The following is a 17,017-nucleotide window of genomic DNA, read 5'->3' as shown; positions in this document are numbered from 1 at the left end:
ATATACCATACCTGTCCGTCAGCTTCTCCCACGCCGTAATCCATGGCTGGGGGCTAGTTTGCAACCTGGAAGGTGCCAAGATGTGACCGCCCCGGCTGAAAGCCACTGGTAAATGAGATGCTGAGAGCGCAGCATCATTGACCAGAGTGACATCATCACTGGCATTTTCCCATGGTCATGAGGTCACCGAAGTTCAGCCCGGACTTGATGTCACCGCTGGTGAATGATGTTGCGCTATCAGCCGGGACGGTTGCATCTTGGCACCGTCAAAGTTTAAAACTATTTAGCCCCCAGACATGGATTACAGCGTCGGACACAACAATAGACAGGTATGGTATATTGTTGGTTTTTTATTTTATTTTTACTACAAGAGATCAAGGGCTTTGCTGGGATTAGGGTATGCAGTAAGTATGGTTTAATTGAGAATAATAAAGGAGTCTGTGTCATTTTTTCAAATACAGGACTTTAGTCTGGCTGTGTCTTTATGTACCATACAATTATAGGATTAGTAATGGATGGGTGTCTTATAGACACCTCTCCATTACTAAGCCTTGGGATTGATGTCACCTAACAATACTGTCACGATGGTATGAAATATCATAAGTTTAGTTCTCTTGCTAGCATGCTGTGGGCTAAGCCCCCCTCCTTGGAGTGATTCAGCAACAGCTCGTAGCTGCAAATTCCTGACTTTCCTTCTCAGAGAGTGTGGGGGTTATGAGAGCCAAGGTATTTACGACCGGCATTTCCTGCCGTGTAAGCTCTTATCCAGCTATAACTGGACTAGAAACTTCTAGAATCTATGAAAGTTCTTTGTTCTGTTTTTCTAAGATATTACGCAAACCGTTTAAGTTAAGACCACAAAAACATATATTTTTAATCTCCATCGAAGCATCTATCCAGCACTCTAAAGACGAGTTTCTAACTCCATCTGGTAAAGAAGTAGGGATTTCTCGGTAAATATGTATCCCAGAAAGGACATATTTGATCTCATTAGAATGCCCACGTTAATCCGAGATGAATGCTGGGTTTGTTACGACTATGACATGTTGTGTAGCGAAGTTATAGAAAGTAGATAAATTTAAGGTTGAAGTACTCAGAATGTAGAGAGAGGAGGGTTTGGAAAAGCCAGCCCTTTCTGTGAGGTCACAGGCTGTAGGTTTTAAGTGCTGGCCGGCGTCCAAGAGAGTGAGATTTGAGTTTTTACCTGAAGAGCCCAGAGTGCACGCCCTGATGCACTGGGATAGATGGAAAGTTCCCCTAGCCTGTTGCCTGCAATGCTTTGAACAACTGTAAGTGTTATTTCTCATGTTATTTCCTGTTTTTTTTATAATTGCCTTGTACATATTTGCAATTGTCTCATTTGTAACATCTTTGTAAAATATTTTGATAAAGCACTGCCTACATTTTGTGGGGTATATTATTTCATGCCAGTTCTTTCTCCATGCTCTAAAAGCGTACCCTAAGTCTTCTGAAGGGAAATTACGCTACTGTTTTGGGTTAGCTTCGGACCCGTTTAATCGAAGCTGGTGGCAGTAATACCGTGTACTGTGAAGGCCTTTGGGTGTCACCTGTTATGACCCCAATGGCAGAGGGTCTCAGAAGTAATTACCAAGTCTGCAAACACAAAAAACCAGCTCATAGGACAGTGGTAACTGGGCTGACCGTATAACTAATCCTAGCACCACAAATAGCAGCAGCCGGGGAACGTGCCTACGTTGGTTCTAGACGTCTCGCGCCAGCCGGAGAACTAACTAACCCTAGAAGGGAAAAGATAGACCTTTCTTGCCTCCAGAGAAAAGACCCCAAAAGTTGGATACAAGCCCCCAACAAATAATAACGGTGAGGTAAGAAGAAAAGACAAACGTAAGAATGAACTAGATATTTAGCAAAGAGAGGCCCACTGACTAATAGCAGAATATAGTAAGATGACTTATACGGTCAGCAAAAACCCTATCAAAATTTCCACGCTGGATATACAAGAACCCCCGAACCGTCTAACGGCCCGGGGGGAGGATACCAGCCCCCTAGAGATTCCAGCAAAATCAGGAATCACATTTAGTACAAGCTGGACAAATAAATAAGAGCAATGCAAATAACCAAAAAACAAGGAAGCAGGACTTAGCTTAATTTTGCAAGAACCACGACCAGCAGACAGGAGCAAACAGAAAGGAACTGATTACAACGATGCCAGGCACCAGACTGAGAATTCAGGAAGTTTATATAGCAACACCCCTGGACTAACGACCCAGGTGGGTGCCAAACTAGGGAAAGACAATCCCAGAGTAATATCACCAGTGACCACAAGAGGGAGCCAAAAAAGTCTAATTCACAACAGTCACCGTAGCGACTGCGGCTTGATAATTATTGTTCCTGCCTGAGCGGGAGTAGTTTATCGCGTCGCTGCAGCGTGCCCAATAGCCAGTACAAAGCAGGCAGCCTTTCTGGCGACTATTTACCCTAGGTGCAGTACCTAATCTGACCTGACAGTAAGGGGGGCGCCAGAGAGCTGCAAGGTTTAAGTGGAACTGTAAGCGGGATACACAAATCCCTGCAGTACATGGTATAATGAAGAGCAGTGGGATACCTAAAATAAGCCCCTGCTGTAAATTAAGAGGTCAATAACCTTGTGTGTGTGTTTTTTTATCACATTGTGGCAGTGGAGGGATAACTAAGATAAGCCCCCTGCACATGTGATAGCCATCTGTTGGTCTAAAGTCACCCCAATCCATGACATATTGGTGGCAGTGGTCAGGAATCCCTGTGGATTTCGTGACAAACTGCTGGCCGCGGCTAAGAGATCATGACAAATGCAAAGGTGAAATCAACCCCACAAATATTAACCCCACTTGCCACCACTACAGGGCAAGTGGGAAGAGCCAGGCAAAGCGCTTGAAAAGGTGCCTCTAATAGAGGCACCTTTTCTAGGCAGCTGCAGGCTGCTGTTTTTAGGCTGTGGGGCCTATATCCTCCTCCACTGTGTGAGTTCTCTGGTGTGTAACAAGATTACATTTGTGGTTAAAACATTTCCCACATGCTGAACAGGAAAAAGGCTTCTTCCCTGTGTGAGTTCTCTGGTGCATAACAAGAATAAATTTATGGTTAAAATATTTCCCACATTCTGAACAGAAAAAATGCTTCACTCCTGTGTGACTTCTCTGGTGCTTAAACAAATTTGTTTTATGGTAAAAACACTTCCCACATTCTGAACAGGAAAATGGCTTCTCCCCTGTGTGAGTTCTCTGGTGTGTAACAAGAAGACTACGTTTGTGATTAAAACATTTCCCACATTGTGAACAGGAAAAAGGCTTCTCCCCTGTGTGAGTTCTATGGTGCTGAACCAAATCTGATTTCTCGATAAAACATTTCCCACATTCTGAACATGAATACGGCTTCTGCCCTGTGTGGATTCTCTAGTGCTTAACCAAATCTGATTTTAGGTTAAAACATTTCCAACATTCTGAACAGCAAAAAGGCTTCTCCCCTGTGTGAGTTCTATGGTGCACAACCAAATCTGATTTTCGGTTAAAACATTTCCTACATTCTGAACAGAAAAAGGCTTCTCCCTTGTGTGGGTTCTTTGGTTTATGGTATTTCCATATACTGAATGTGAAAATGACTTATTTTCTTTAGGAGCAGCTTTTGTTTTAATGCTTATTTTGTGACTTTCATTTTCCTTTGTAGTCAGTAATAAATCAGAAGACAGGACCTGTTTCAAAGGATCAGATGACAGATCTTTGCTGTGAAGGGATGATGGTATATCTGAAGTCATGGCATTCAATACAGTTGCATCCTGTGGGATTTTGAGATCATCTGATTTAAAAACTGAAGAGGTCAGCTGTCCCTCTGATCTCCGGGTACAGTTATCTGCTAAGAAAAAAAACAATTATTTTTGAATAAAATATCCTTGAATTTTATATTTTTGAACATTTTTTACTTAGCTTGCCATTTTTATGTACAGTTTATGTAAAAAACTGGAATTATTTACCAAGACAATGACAGTTCACAGTCTAATAGAAAACCGTATTAGATTAATCAGTAGTGCGTGGTGTTCAACTGTGTTTATTCTGTCTCCCAAATATTGACTAAAAAGAAACCAACCAATGCTATGTAGGCGAAAATAATATCAATTCTCATCTCACAAAAAACAAGTCCCCACTCAGGTCCATCATCTGTCAATGGAAAAACAGAGGTTCCCACACTATTAGTGGCTCAATGGCTGTTGAAATGCAAGAGGGTTTCCATAAACCAATCCAGGAAAATCTGCTCTCACTTCTGAGTCTTGCAGTGTGCAAAAGCAACATTTAGGATCCCTGTATTTAGCAATATTATAGTGAGCACAATTTGGGCACTAAGTGCTGGGTAATAAAATGGCAAATGTGTAATTTTTCACTCTCCAAATTCCACTGCATGTTAATTTCTGGAAAGTGGCTGTGGAATCAAAATATTCAGTCCTCCTACACACGTGGTAAAAATTGTTGTTACCCCTCGTTTAATGACAGAAAATCCCACAACAGTCACCAAAATTACTTGAATCTGACAAAAGTAATGATAAATTATCTATGAAAATGAACAAATGAGCGTCAGACATTGCTTTTCAACCATGCATCCACAGAATTAAGAAAGAATAAAACTCATGAAATAGGCCTGTACCAGAAATTATGGTACCCCTGAAAATGTGACAAAAGGGACATTTTAAATCAAGGTGTGTCCACTAAGTATCACAGGCGTCTACAATCTTTTTTATTTATTATTACTTTTGTTAGAGTCAAGTTATTTCTGTGACCATTGTGTGTTTTTCTGTCATTAAACGAGGGGTACCAACAATTTTGACCACGTGTGTATAGATGCTAATCCTCAGTGAATTAATTTATAAAATGGAATCACTTTATTGGGATTTCGACTGTTCTGGTTTTCTGTCATTTAGATATATTAGGGCTAGGGTTGATCGAATAGCTTTTGCATAACTCCTTATCCTAATAGCTATAGCGCTTACAGAATAGTTGCCTTGGGAACCTTGTTACATGGAGCGCTCCCGATAATCATCTGTTCAGGGCTTCAGCTGCCTGTGTTGTGGCTGTGTGACAGTCACAACACATACAGTACATACAAAGCCTGTACCTGTTTTGGGGCTATCCATGCATGTGTTGACTGTCACACAGCCACGAAACATGCAGCAGCGACACCGAACAGTTCATTATCAGGAGCGCTACAGGTATCCAGGTTACCAAGGTAGCTATTCGGGAAGCGCTATAGCTATTCGGATAAGCACTTATCTGAAGCTATTCGATAAACCCTAGTTAGGGCTTCTGCATATGGTGTGTTGAATCTCCTCTGGGATCTGTTCCTGCTGTCCAGCTGGAGTAATCTGCTCCCTACTTCAGCCATTTGGAAAGTACCACACCCTACTAAAGCTCAAAGCATATGGCCGGAATCTGCCAGAAACAACGTTGTTCTCCTCTGGTTCAGTCCTCTGTGCTCAGCTTGTGAAATATTACACATTTAAAAAGAACTGTGTATAATAGTGCAGAGCTGAGGTGTCTTAAAGGGAACCTATCAGCAAGATTGGGCACAGTAACCTAAAAACACTCAGGTTGATGCCGTTATACTGATTACATTGATACAAGGTTATGAAATCTGTCTTGTGGTTGTTGCTTAATCTGTATTTGTAGCTTTCAGTTAATGAGATTCTCGTGCTCTGGGGTGGAGCTGTGGGCATGACTGTGGGTGGGGCCTTATGCGGTGCCCTGATTACATATGCAGCTGTATTGGCTTATGACAGGTCACTGATGGAGAGCTGCTTTTTTTTTTTTTTTTTTTTAAGACTATCAGGGAGTTACAGACTCACATAGAGAGGCACATCATTCCCACCACAATTAAACTATCACATAGAATCAACAGGTAAAAAAAACAACATTTTTTTACTATATGTTACATTCTCAACAACAACGTATGTACGAGGGAAGAACTTCAACATTAAACCGGAGTTGCATTCATTTATGGTGGACCATTGAGGCTACTATGAGTCCTGACCAGAAGAGTAGAGAAAATAATATTGCTCCCGATTTCAGGAGGGATTGTACAGTAAACTGAATTCCTTAGGAACGAAAACATAATGTCATTTATTACATGGAGTGAAGCCATGAAACGAGGGCTCGAGCCATGACAACACATCTCCTGCAGACAAGAATAAATGTAGATTACAGCCATCAGCCACCCACAGCTTAGAGATATATCATGGCACAGGTGTAATGGATTTTATGCAGTTTATCACAATCTTCCTTGATGTTAGTTGGTTCTAAAAGAAATTGAAATTTCAGGATAAAGGGAAACTCTGCTGTTATTGTACAATCGATGTGAATACTTTCTGCCCAATGATGACAAAAGTATTCTAGGAGTGATACCTTTATTGGCTAACCAGAAAATAATATGTTTGCAGCTTTCAGAGCACAGTGGCTCCTTCAGGCAAGATTACAAATAGGTTAATGAGAAAAAAGTACAACACTTAAGGAATACTACAGGAGGACATCTGTTCAGGGGAGGGAGGTGTGATGCCTCCTAAAGATAAACCAAGAAAATCTAATTAGGCATTTTCTTTCAAATGGAGATGCAGTGGGAATGATGTTCTTAAGGTACCTTCACACTAAGCGACGCTGCAGCGATACAGACAATGATGCCGATCGCTGCAGCGTCGCTGTGTGGTCGCTGGAGAGCTGTCACACAGACCGCTCTCCAGCGACCAACGATGCCGAAGTCCCCGGGTAACCAGGGTAAACATCGGGTTGCTAAGCGCAGGGCCGCGCTTAGTAACCCGATGTTTACCCTGGTTACCAGTGTAAAATGTAAAAAAAAAAAAAACAGTACATACTCACCTTCGCGTCCCCCACTGACTGAGCGCCGGCCCTAACAGCAGAGCGGTGACGTCACCGCTGTGCTGTGCTTTCACTTTCCGGTCGGCAGTCAGTCAGAGCGGGAAGCAGACGGCAAGGGACCTGACGGACACCGGAATGTGAGTATGTACTGTTTGTTTTTTTTTACATTTACGATGGTAACCAGGGTAAACATCGGGTTACTAAGCGCGGCCCTGCGCTTAGTAACCCGATGTTTACCCTGGTTACCAGTGAAGACATCGCTGAATCCGTGTCACACACACCGATTCAGCGATGTCAGCGGGACCTCAATGACCAAAAAAAGGTCCAGGCCATTCCGACACGACCAGCGATCTCACAGCAGGGGCCGGGTCGCTGGTACGTGTCAAACATAGCGAGATCGCTACTGAGGTCGCTGTTGCGTCACAAAACTTGTGACTCAGCAGCGATCTCGCTAGCGATCTCGCTATGTGAGACGGGGCCTTAAGCGACGCTGCAGCGATACAGACAACGATGCCGATCGCTGCAGCGTCGCTGTGTGGTCGCTGGAGAGCTGTCACACAGACCGCTCTCCAGCGACCAACAATGCCGAAGTCCCCGGGTAACCAGGGTAAACATCGGGTTGCTAAGCGCAGGGCCGCGCTTAGTAACCCGATGTTTACCCTGGTTACCAGTGTAAAATGTAAAAAAAACAAACAGTATATACTTACATTCGCGTCCCCCGGTGTCCGCTTCCCTGCACTGTGTGAGTGCCGGCCCTAACAGCAGAGCGGTGACGTCACCGCTGTGCTCTGCTTTTACTTTACGGCCGGCACTCAGTCAGTGCAGGAAGCGGACGGCAAGGGACGTGTGACAGACATCAGAAGGTGAGTATGTAGTGTTTGTTTTTTTTACTTTTACGATGGTAACCAGGGTAAACATCGGGTTACTAAGCGCGGCCCTGCGCTTAGTAACCCAATATTTACCCTGGTTACAATTGTAAAACATCGCTGGCATCGTTGCTTTTGCTGTCAAACACAACGATACACGGCGATCTGACGACCAAATAAAGTTCTGAACTTTCAGCAACGACCAGCGATATCACAGCAGGATCCTGATCGCTGCTGCCTGTCAAACTCAACGATATCGCTAGCCAGGACGCAGCAACGTCACGGATCGCTAGCGATATCGTTTAGTGTGAAGGTACCTTTAGTTATCTGGAGTCTGTCTGGTGGAGGTGTGAATTGTGTCCATGTAGTGACTCATAAATCCAGGTGTTAAATTGAGTCCTAGTGTCAAAGAAATTAACATCTTCATTAGTTTGAATTCTCAAATTTATCTTTCTCTGTCATCCTTAATATGACCTTTTAGTATTAAGACTTTTAAGTCTGTCATACTGTGTCCAAGTCCAGAGAAATGTTTTCCCACAGGTGTGTCCATTTCATTCCTGATTGTGTGTCTGTGTAGATTCATCCTAGTTTGTAGTCTTTGCATAGTTTCCCCGATATACAGGTCCTTCTCAAAAAATTAGCATATAGTGTTAAATTTCATTATTTACCATAATGTAATGATTACAATTAAACTTTCATATATTATAGATTCATTATCCACCAACTGAAATTTGTCAGGTCTTTTATTGTTTTAATACTGATGATTTTGGCATACAACTCCTGATAACCCAAAAAACCTGTCGCAATAAATTAGCATATCAAGAAAAGGTTCTCTAAACGACCTATTACCCTAATCTTCTGAATCAACTAATTAACTCTAAACACATGCAAAAGATACCTGAGGCTTTTATAAACTCCCTGCCTGGTTCATTACTCAAAACCCCCATCATGGGTAAGACTAGCAACCTGACAGATGTCAAGAAGGCCATCATTGACACCCTCAAGCAAGAGGGTAAGACCCAGAAAGAAATTTCTCAACAAATAGGCTGTTCCCAGAGTGCTGTATCAAGGCACCTCAATGGTAAGTCTGTTGGAAGGAAACAATGTGGCAGAAAACGCTGTACAACGAGAAGAGGTGACCGGACCCTGAGGAAGATTGTGGAGAAGGACCGATTCCAGACCTTGGGGAACCTGAGGAAGCAGTGGACTGAGTCTGGTGTGGAAACATCCAGAGCCACCGTGCACAGGCGTGTGCAGGAAATGGGCTACAGGTGCCGCATTCCCCAGGTAAAGCCACTTTTGAACCATAAACAGCGGCAGAAGCGCCTGACCTGGGCTACAGAGAAGCAGCACTGGACTGTTGCTAAGTGGTCCCAAGTACTTTTTTCTGATGAAAGCAAATTTTGCATGTCATTCGGAAATCAAGGTGCCAGAGTCTGGAGGAAGACTGGGGAGAAGGAAATGCCAAAATGCCTGAAGTCCAGTGTCAAGTACCCACAGTCAGTGATGGTGTGGGGTGCCATGTCAGCTGCTGGTGTTGGTCCACTGTGTTTCATCAAGGGCAGGGTCAATGCAGCTAGCTATCAGGAGATTTTGGAGCACTTCATGCTTCCATCGGCTGAAATGCTTTATGGAGATGAAGATTTCATTTTTCAGCACGACCTGGCACCTGCTCACAGTGCCAAAACCACTGGTAAATGGTTTACTGACCATGGTATTACTGTGCTCAATTGGCCTGCCAACTCTCCTGACCTGAACCCCATAGAGAATCTGTGGGATATTGTGAAGAGAAAGTTGAGAGACGCAAGACCCAACACTCTGGATGAGCTTAAGGCCGCTATTGAAGCATCCTGGGCCTCCATAACATCTCAGCAGTGTCACAGGCTGATTGCCTCCATGCCACGCCGCATTGAAGCAGTCATTTCTGCCAAAGGATTCCCGACCAAGTATTGAGTGCATAACTGAACATTATTATTTGATGGTTTTTTTGTTTGTTATTAAAAAACCCTTTTATTTGATTGGCCGGGTGAAATATGCTAATTTATTGAGACAGGTTTTTTGGGTTATCAGGAGTTGTATGCCAAAATCATCAGTATTAAAACAATAAAAGACCTGACAAATTTCAGTTGGTGGATAATGAATCTATAATATATGAAAGTTTAATTGTAATCATTACATTATGGTAAATAATGAAATTTAACACTATATGCTAATTTATATATAAATACTCGAGTCACGGTCGGCGGTGGGGTCGGCGGGTGAGGGGGAGAGAGCGTGTCGCATACTCACCTAGTCCCGGCGCTCCCCCTGCCCGTCCCACGGTCTTCGGTGCCGCAGCTCTTCCCCTGTTCAGCGGTCACATGGTACCGCTCATTAAAGTTATGAATATGGACTCCACTCCCATAGGGGTGGAGCCGCATATTCATTCCTCTAATGATGGTAACGGTGACCGCTGACAGAGGAAGAGGCTGCGGCACCCGGAGACCAGCTGTCCGGGATAAGGAGCCAGGGACGCCGGGAGCTGGTAAGTATCTTATAGTCACCTGTCCGCGTTCCGTCTTCGCATCCTCTTGCTCTGACTGTTCAGGTCAGAGGGCGCGATGACGTACTAATCTGCACGCCGCCCTCTGCCTGAACAGTCAGTGGGGAGAGACGCCGAGACGGGACGCTGAGGAGCTGCAAGCAAGAGAGTTGAGAATGTCATTTTTTTTTTATTGCAGCAGCAGCTTTATATATTGCACAGATTTATGTGGAGCATCTATGGGGCAATAATCAACGGTGCAGAGCATTCTATATGGCACAGCTTTCTATGGGGCAATAATCAACGGTGCAGAGCATTGTATATGGCACAGCTTTCTATGGGGCAATAATCAACGGTGCAGAGCATTGTATATGGCACAGCTTTCTATGGAACATCTATGGGGCAATAATCAACGGTGCAGAGCATTGTATATGGCACAGCTTTCTATGGGGCAATAATCAACGGTGCAGAGCATTGTATATGGCACAGCATTCTATGGAGCATCTATGGGGCCGTAATGACTTGTGCAGAGCATTATATATGGGGCAGCTTTATGTGGAGCATCTATGGGGCCATACTGAACGGTGCAGAGCATTCTATATGGCACAGCTTTATATGGAGCATCTATGGGGCAATAATGAACGGTGCAGAGCATTCTATATGGGGCACAGCTTTATGTGGAGCATCTATGGGGCCATACTGAACGGTGCAGAGCATTCTATGTGGGGCACAGCTTTATGTGGAGCATCTATGGGGCCATAATGAACGGTGCAGAGCATTCTATATGGCACAGCTTTATATGGAGCATCTATGGGGCCATAATGAAGGGTATGGAGCATCTATTTTTAATTTTGAAATTCACCGGTAGCTGCTGCATTTTCCACCCTAGGCTTATACTCGAGTCAATAAGTTTTCCCAGTTTTTTGTGGCAAAATTAGGGGGGTCGGCTTATACTCGGGTCGGCTTATACTCGAGTATATACGGTAGATACTTCCAGGGCACCTCGTACATTGTATCATGTACAGCACGTTGGAGGATGTACAAGGAAAGGAACCCATGACCTTATAGTCCTGATTTGTGTTTGGTACACGGACTATATTTGTTGGTAATATGTGAGTACAAGTTTTGCATTTTTTATTGTTACATGGGAATGTGCCCGTCACTGATGGTGATGAGAGAACACTTCTGACAAGCAGATTCCTTAAGTTAGGGGGCTGTTTGTAGGAGAGAAGTGGTAGTTCTGGGAATAGGTCTTTCAGTTTGTGGTCTCTGGAATATGGGTTGGAGATCAGCACCAATTTCCCTTAGGATGCTCATGTGGGGGTTGTATGTGACCACGAGGCACCCTGTTGTCTTCCCTCAGTGTGTAATCCAGGAGGCTGTTTCTTGGGACCCTTGTAGCCCTGTGGATCTGTTAATCTATTACCAGTGGATGGTATCCTTGTTGTTAGAATGTGTTCCTCAGTGATAGCAGTTGTAGTTCCCTGTCTTTACTGTCTGAACAGATCCGAATATACCTCAGAGCTTGACTGTAGATGATGGATTTTTTTTTTGTGTGCCTTTGATGATAGATGTCCCATCTAAGATACGCCGAACGTCCTGTGGGCTTATGGTAAATTGATGTTTGTATGGCGTTGTCCTTGATGTATATGGTCATGTCCAGAAAATGTATATGGGTCTTTTAAAAGTTGAGGGCGAGCTTGATGGTTGGGTGGCACTTGTTGAATTTATTGTGGAAGGTGAGTAGATTATCTTTTGAGCCTGTCCAGATTATTAGCAGATCATCAATGTAGCAGAAGTATGCAAGAGGTTTAATAGAGCAAGATGACAAAAATCCTTACTCCAGTTTCGCCATAAATAAATTAGCATATTGTGCGGACATTTTACTTCCCATGGCGCTGCCTATACACTGTTGGTATAAATTGTTCCCAAAAGAAAAATTATTGTGATGGAGCACAAACCTGATAAATTGCAGTGCCGGTTCTGTGGCTAGATATTTCCTTCAAAAGAACAATATCCATGCTGCAATTCCATCTTCATGAGGAATGTTGGAATAGAGAGCCTCTACATCCATGGTGGCTAGTATCGTGTCCTCTGGAAGTGGGCCCAGCGCTGACAATTTGCAAAGAGTATCCGTGATGTCCTGGATATAGCTGGGTGTGTGCCTCACCAAGGGTTTCAAAATGTTCTCCACCCAGCCGGAGATATTCTCGGTTAAAGTCCCAATACCAGAGGTGATAGGCCTCCCAGGATTACCTTCTTTATGTATTTTAGGCTGGGTTCACATTGCGTTAATGGCAATGCGCTGACGGCATCTGTTATATAACGCCACTAACGCTATGTAATGGATGCGTTAGCGCACCCATTGACTGCAATTATGTAGCGTATCGCTAACACGTATCATAATAACGCATTCTGTGACGGACCCTCGCATGTGGTCTGCAGCGTTTCAGGGTCCGTCACCGCTAGCGCAGATGGAGTATCTGTGCTAGAGCAATCATATATGTCACGCGATCTTGAACAGCACTTGCAATAACGCATGCGTTGAACGGACTGCACTAATACAATGTGAACCCAGCCTTAGGCAACATGTAGAAAGTACCTGTTTGGGGATTGTCTGGTGTTAGTTCCAGCATTGAGGATGAAGTAGAATCAAATCCATTGATGATATGTGTTAGTTCCTCTGTGTATTTTTTGGTCGGATCTCCCTGAAGTGGAGTAGCATTTTATATCCAAGAGTTGTCTGTTTGCTTCCTGGATGTAATCTGTCTTGTTCATTATGACTACAGCTCCTCCTTTGTCTGCTGGTTTGATAATGATATTGTTATTGGCTTTTAAGGATTGTATGGCTTTTCTTTCCTCCATAGTGATATTTTGTGTCACTTTATGGTGTCTGTCCAAAATGTCAGATTTAACTTTTTTACGGAAACAGTCAATGTAGTGATCCAGAGTTTGGTTGTGGCCAGGTTGCGGGGTCCAGTTTGTCCTCTTTTGCTTTTTTGCTGTGTCGTTCACATTGTCTTGTGATGTGATATCTGTTATGAAAGAATTCTTTGAGTAGAAATCTGTGGAAGAATTCCTTGATATTGCTACAGAACTGAGCCCTATCAAGCTGTTTTGTAGGACAGAATGTTAGCCCCTTCAAAAGAACATGCATTTCTCCTGTGCTTGGCTCATATTGTGGACATGCCTGTGGGAAAACATTTCTCTCGAACTGGACGTTGTATGACAGACTTAAAAGTCTTCATACTAAAAGGTCATTTTAAGGATGACACAGAAAGAAAAATTTGAGAATTCAAACTAATGAAGATATTCAATTCTTTGACACTAGGACTCAATTTACGGTAACACTTGGATTTATGAGTCACTACATGAATACAATTCACACATGTACTCTGAAAGCTTGCAAACATATTTTCTGGTTAGCCAATTAAGGTATCATTCCTAGAATACTTTTGTCATCATTGGGCAGAAAAGTATTCACATTGATTTTTCTGGCTAACACTTTACCACAATACAATTTGTTATTGTACATCCTGTTATTGTACAGATATTCACACTTGGCCCTCACTGCTCAATTAATGAAAATCATATAAAGGAAAAAAGCACCAAACCGAACCAATAGACAAATGTACAAAAAGGAGATTTTTGTGTACTCACCGTAAAATCTTTTTCTCCGAGCCAATCATTGGGGGACACAGGACCATGGGTGTTAGTGTCCTCCTAGTGGCAGAAGCCTCTAGGAAAGATTAACTCCTCCTCTGCAGTATACACCCCATCACTGGCTAGGATTCAACTAGTTCAGTAGTAAAGGAGTAGGAGTATTAAATGAAAGACAATAAAAACTATGTCAAAACCCAAGAAGAAACAACAACGAGCCAAAAGGCTAACAGGGTGGGTGCTGTGTCCCCCAATGATTGGCTCGGAGAAAAAGATTTTATGGTGAGTACACAAAAATCTCCTTTTCTCCTACGCCTCATTGGGGGACACAGAACCATGGGACGTCCTAAAGCAGTCCCTGGGCGGGAAACAACATAGCTGCTAATACCCCATGTACCACTGGCTTACAGCTAAGGTACCGCCAATTGCAGAATGCGCCTGCCAAGAGCGGCGTCTGCAGAAGATAGAGAATGAATGTGGTAATGTTTTGTAAAAGTATGCAAACTGGACCATGTCGCAGCTTTGCAGACCTGTTGTGCCGATGCCTGCTGCCGGATGGCCCAAGAGGCGCCCACCGACCGAGTAGAATGGGCCTTAATCCCTGCGGGGATAGGAACATCCTTGACACGATAGGATTCCGGAATAGCCGATCGGATCCATTTGGCTAGAGTAGCCTTGGAAGCGGGAGAGCCCTTCCTTTGTCCCTCTGGAAGTACGAACAGGACATCCGATTTGCGGAAGGGAGCCGTCCGTGAGATGTACCGTCGAAGGGCCCTCACCACATCGAGAGTGTGCAGAGCTTTCTCAATGCGATGGACTGGTGCCGGACAGAATGAAGGCAGAATAATCTCTTCATTGAGGTGAAAAGAGGAAACAAGCTTGGGCAGAAAAGGAGAGGTCCTCAAGACAGCCTTATCCGGGTGAAAAATCAGAAACGGGGGTCGGCAGGAAAGTGCCACCAAGTCCGAGACACGCCTAATGGACATAATAGCCACAAGAAAAACTACCTTCCAGGAAAGTAAGGTCAGAGAGACATCCTGCAGCGGTTCGAAGGGGTTCTCCTGAAGAGCTCCAAGGACCAGATTAAGATCCCACGGCTCCAAAGGCATTTTGTAGGGAGGTGCCACGCGGGAAACTCCCTGAAAGAACGTCTTCACTGGTAATCTTTTGGCAATTTTTGATTGGAACAGGACTGACAATGCTGACACCTGTCCTTTGAGAGAGCTAAGTGCAAGACCCGACTCTAGTCCTGATTGGCAAAATTCCAGTATGGCAGGAATGGAAAATACCAGAGGAGATCGTCCTTGTGCGTCGCACCAAGCGAAGAAGATTCGCCAGGTACGGCGCCTGGACACGGGTTTCCTAGCCCTGATCATGGTATGGTGTAGGACACCTTGGGAGTGAAACTCGCTTGGCCTAGAATCCAGGATTCACTGGCCAGGCCGTAAAAAACAGGGCCCTTGAGTTCTTGTGGTAAATCAGGCCTTGTGAGAGAAGATACATGTGATCTGGAAGACGCCAGGGGACGTCGGTGACCAGCTGAACCAGTTCCGCGTACCATGCTCGGCGTGGCCAGTCCGGCGCCACGAGGAGAACTGGTACCCCTTCCGCCCTGATCTTCTTGATGACCCTCGGTAGCTGAGGAAGAGGGGGAAAAATGTACGGGAGGCGGAATTGACGCCACGGCAGGACCAGGGCATCTGCTCCGATGGCACGTGGGTCGAGAGATCGTGCAATGAACTGTGGGACCTTGTTGTTTAACCGGGAGGCCATGAGGTCCACATCCGAGGTCCCCCATCGATGACAAATCTGCTGGAAAACTTCCGGGTGGATGAACCACTCGCCTGAGGCGAGACCCTGGCGGCTGAGGAAGTCCGCCGCCCAATTCTCCACACCTGGTATGTGGATCGCCGAGATGGGCGAATGGTTGGACTCGGCCCAACGGAGAATGTGGGACACCTCGTGCATTGCCGTCTTGCTGCGGGTTCCACCTTGACGGTTCATGTACGCCACAGCTGTGGCGTGGTTGGACTGGATTCTGACAGGGTGACCCACCAGAAGATGGTGAAACCTGAACAACGCTAGCATGATAGCTCGTATTTCCAGGATATTGATGGGGAGACGAGACTCTCGAGTGGACCACCGCCCTTGTGCTGTGTGGTGGTTGAAAATCGCCCCCCAGTCCATGAGGCTGGCATCGGTGGTCACTACCAGCCACCGCACTGGGAGGAAGGACTCCCCCTGGTTCAGGGAGGACTTCAGCGTCCACCACCTGAGGGTCTTTCTGACCTGTGGGGACAGAATGAAACGGTGGTCGAGAGAGGATGGGTTCCCGTTCCACGCCGACAGTAGCGCATGTTGTAGGGGACAGAGGTGAAATTGCCCGAACGGAACAGCTTCCATGGCTGCTACCATCTGCCCGAGAATGCGCATGCTGAGAGTGGGAGACTGGACGGGAAAGGCTCCGTGCGCCCCGCTGCAGGGCCAAGGTCTTGTCTGGAGGGAGAATGACCAGACCGCGGGAAGTGTCCAGTGTCATTACAAGAAAGGAGATCCGTTGAGTCAAGATCGGAGAGGATTTTTCGAAGTTTATCTTCCAACCCAGGTGAGAAAGAGTATCCACCATGAGATTGACGGACTCTTCGCAGGCTGGGTATGATGGCCCTTTTATCAGTAGGTCGTCCAGGTACGGAAGTACCACCACTCCCCTGGAATGAAGAATGGCCATGACATCCGCCATGACCTTTGTGAAAACTCTGGGAGCTGTGGCAAGGCCGAAAGGCAAGGCCACAAACTGGAAGTGTTCCTCGCGAAAAGCGAAGCGAAGGAACTGTTGATGAGGAGGAAAAATTGGGATGTGGAGGTAAGCATCTTTGATGTCTATAGATGCCAGGAACTCTCCTTTTTCCATGGAAGCGACGACAGAGCGGAGGGATTACATTCTGAAGCGCCGAATTTTGACAAATTTGTTCAGAAGTTTTAGGTCTAGAATCGGACGCAGCGGTCCGTCCTTTTTTGGGACCACGAATAGGTTCGAGTAGAACCCTTTGATCCTTTGGACTTGAGGGACCGGAATGATGACTCCATCCCTTTGTAGCACC

The 17,017-nt window shown here is 45.0% G+C and overlaps 1 protein-coding gene across 4 annotated transcripts in view; it reads right to left on the bottom strand.

Annotated features, from left to right (window-relative positions):
- The window catches only part of LOC143767927 (uncharacterized), a 118,739-nt gene that overhangs the window by 39,582 nt on the left and 62,140 nt on the right, over positions 1-17,017 (bottom strand). For 3 of the 4 annotated variants that reach the window (XM_077256450.1, XM_077256447.1, XM_077256448.1), the window contains one exon: positions 3,707-3,867. In XM_077256450.1, coding sequence (XP_077112565.1) covers positions 3,707-3,867 — 161 coding nt within the window. The remainder of the gene's footprint in view (positions 1-3,706; positions 3,868-17,017) is intronic. The other variant, XM_077256449.1, reaches the window with a different exon arrangement.

This window comes from Ranitomeya variabilis, chromosome 4 (assembly GCF_051348905.1).
Source record: "Ranitomeya variabilis isolate aRanVar5 chromosome 4, aRanVar5.hap1, whole genome shotgun sequence".
Classification (NCBI taxonomy): Eukaryota; Metazoa; Chordata; class Amphibia; order Anura; family Dendrobatidae; genus Ranitomeya; species Ranitomeya variabilis.
Note: the sequence above shows the minus strand (reverse complement) of the source record. Positions and strands in the feature narration are given on the sequence as shown.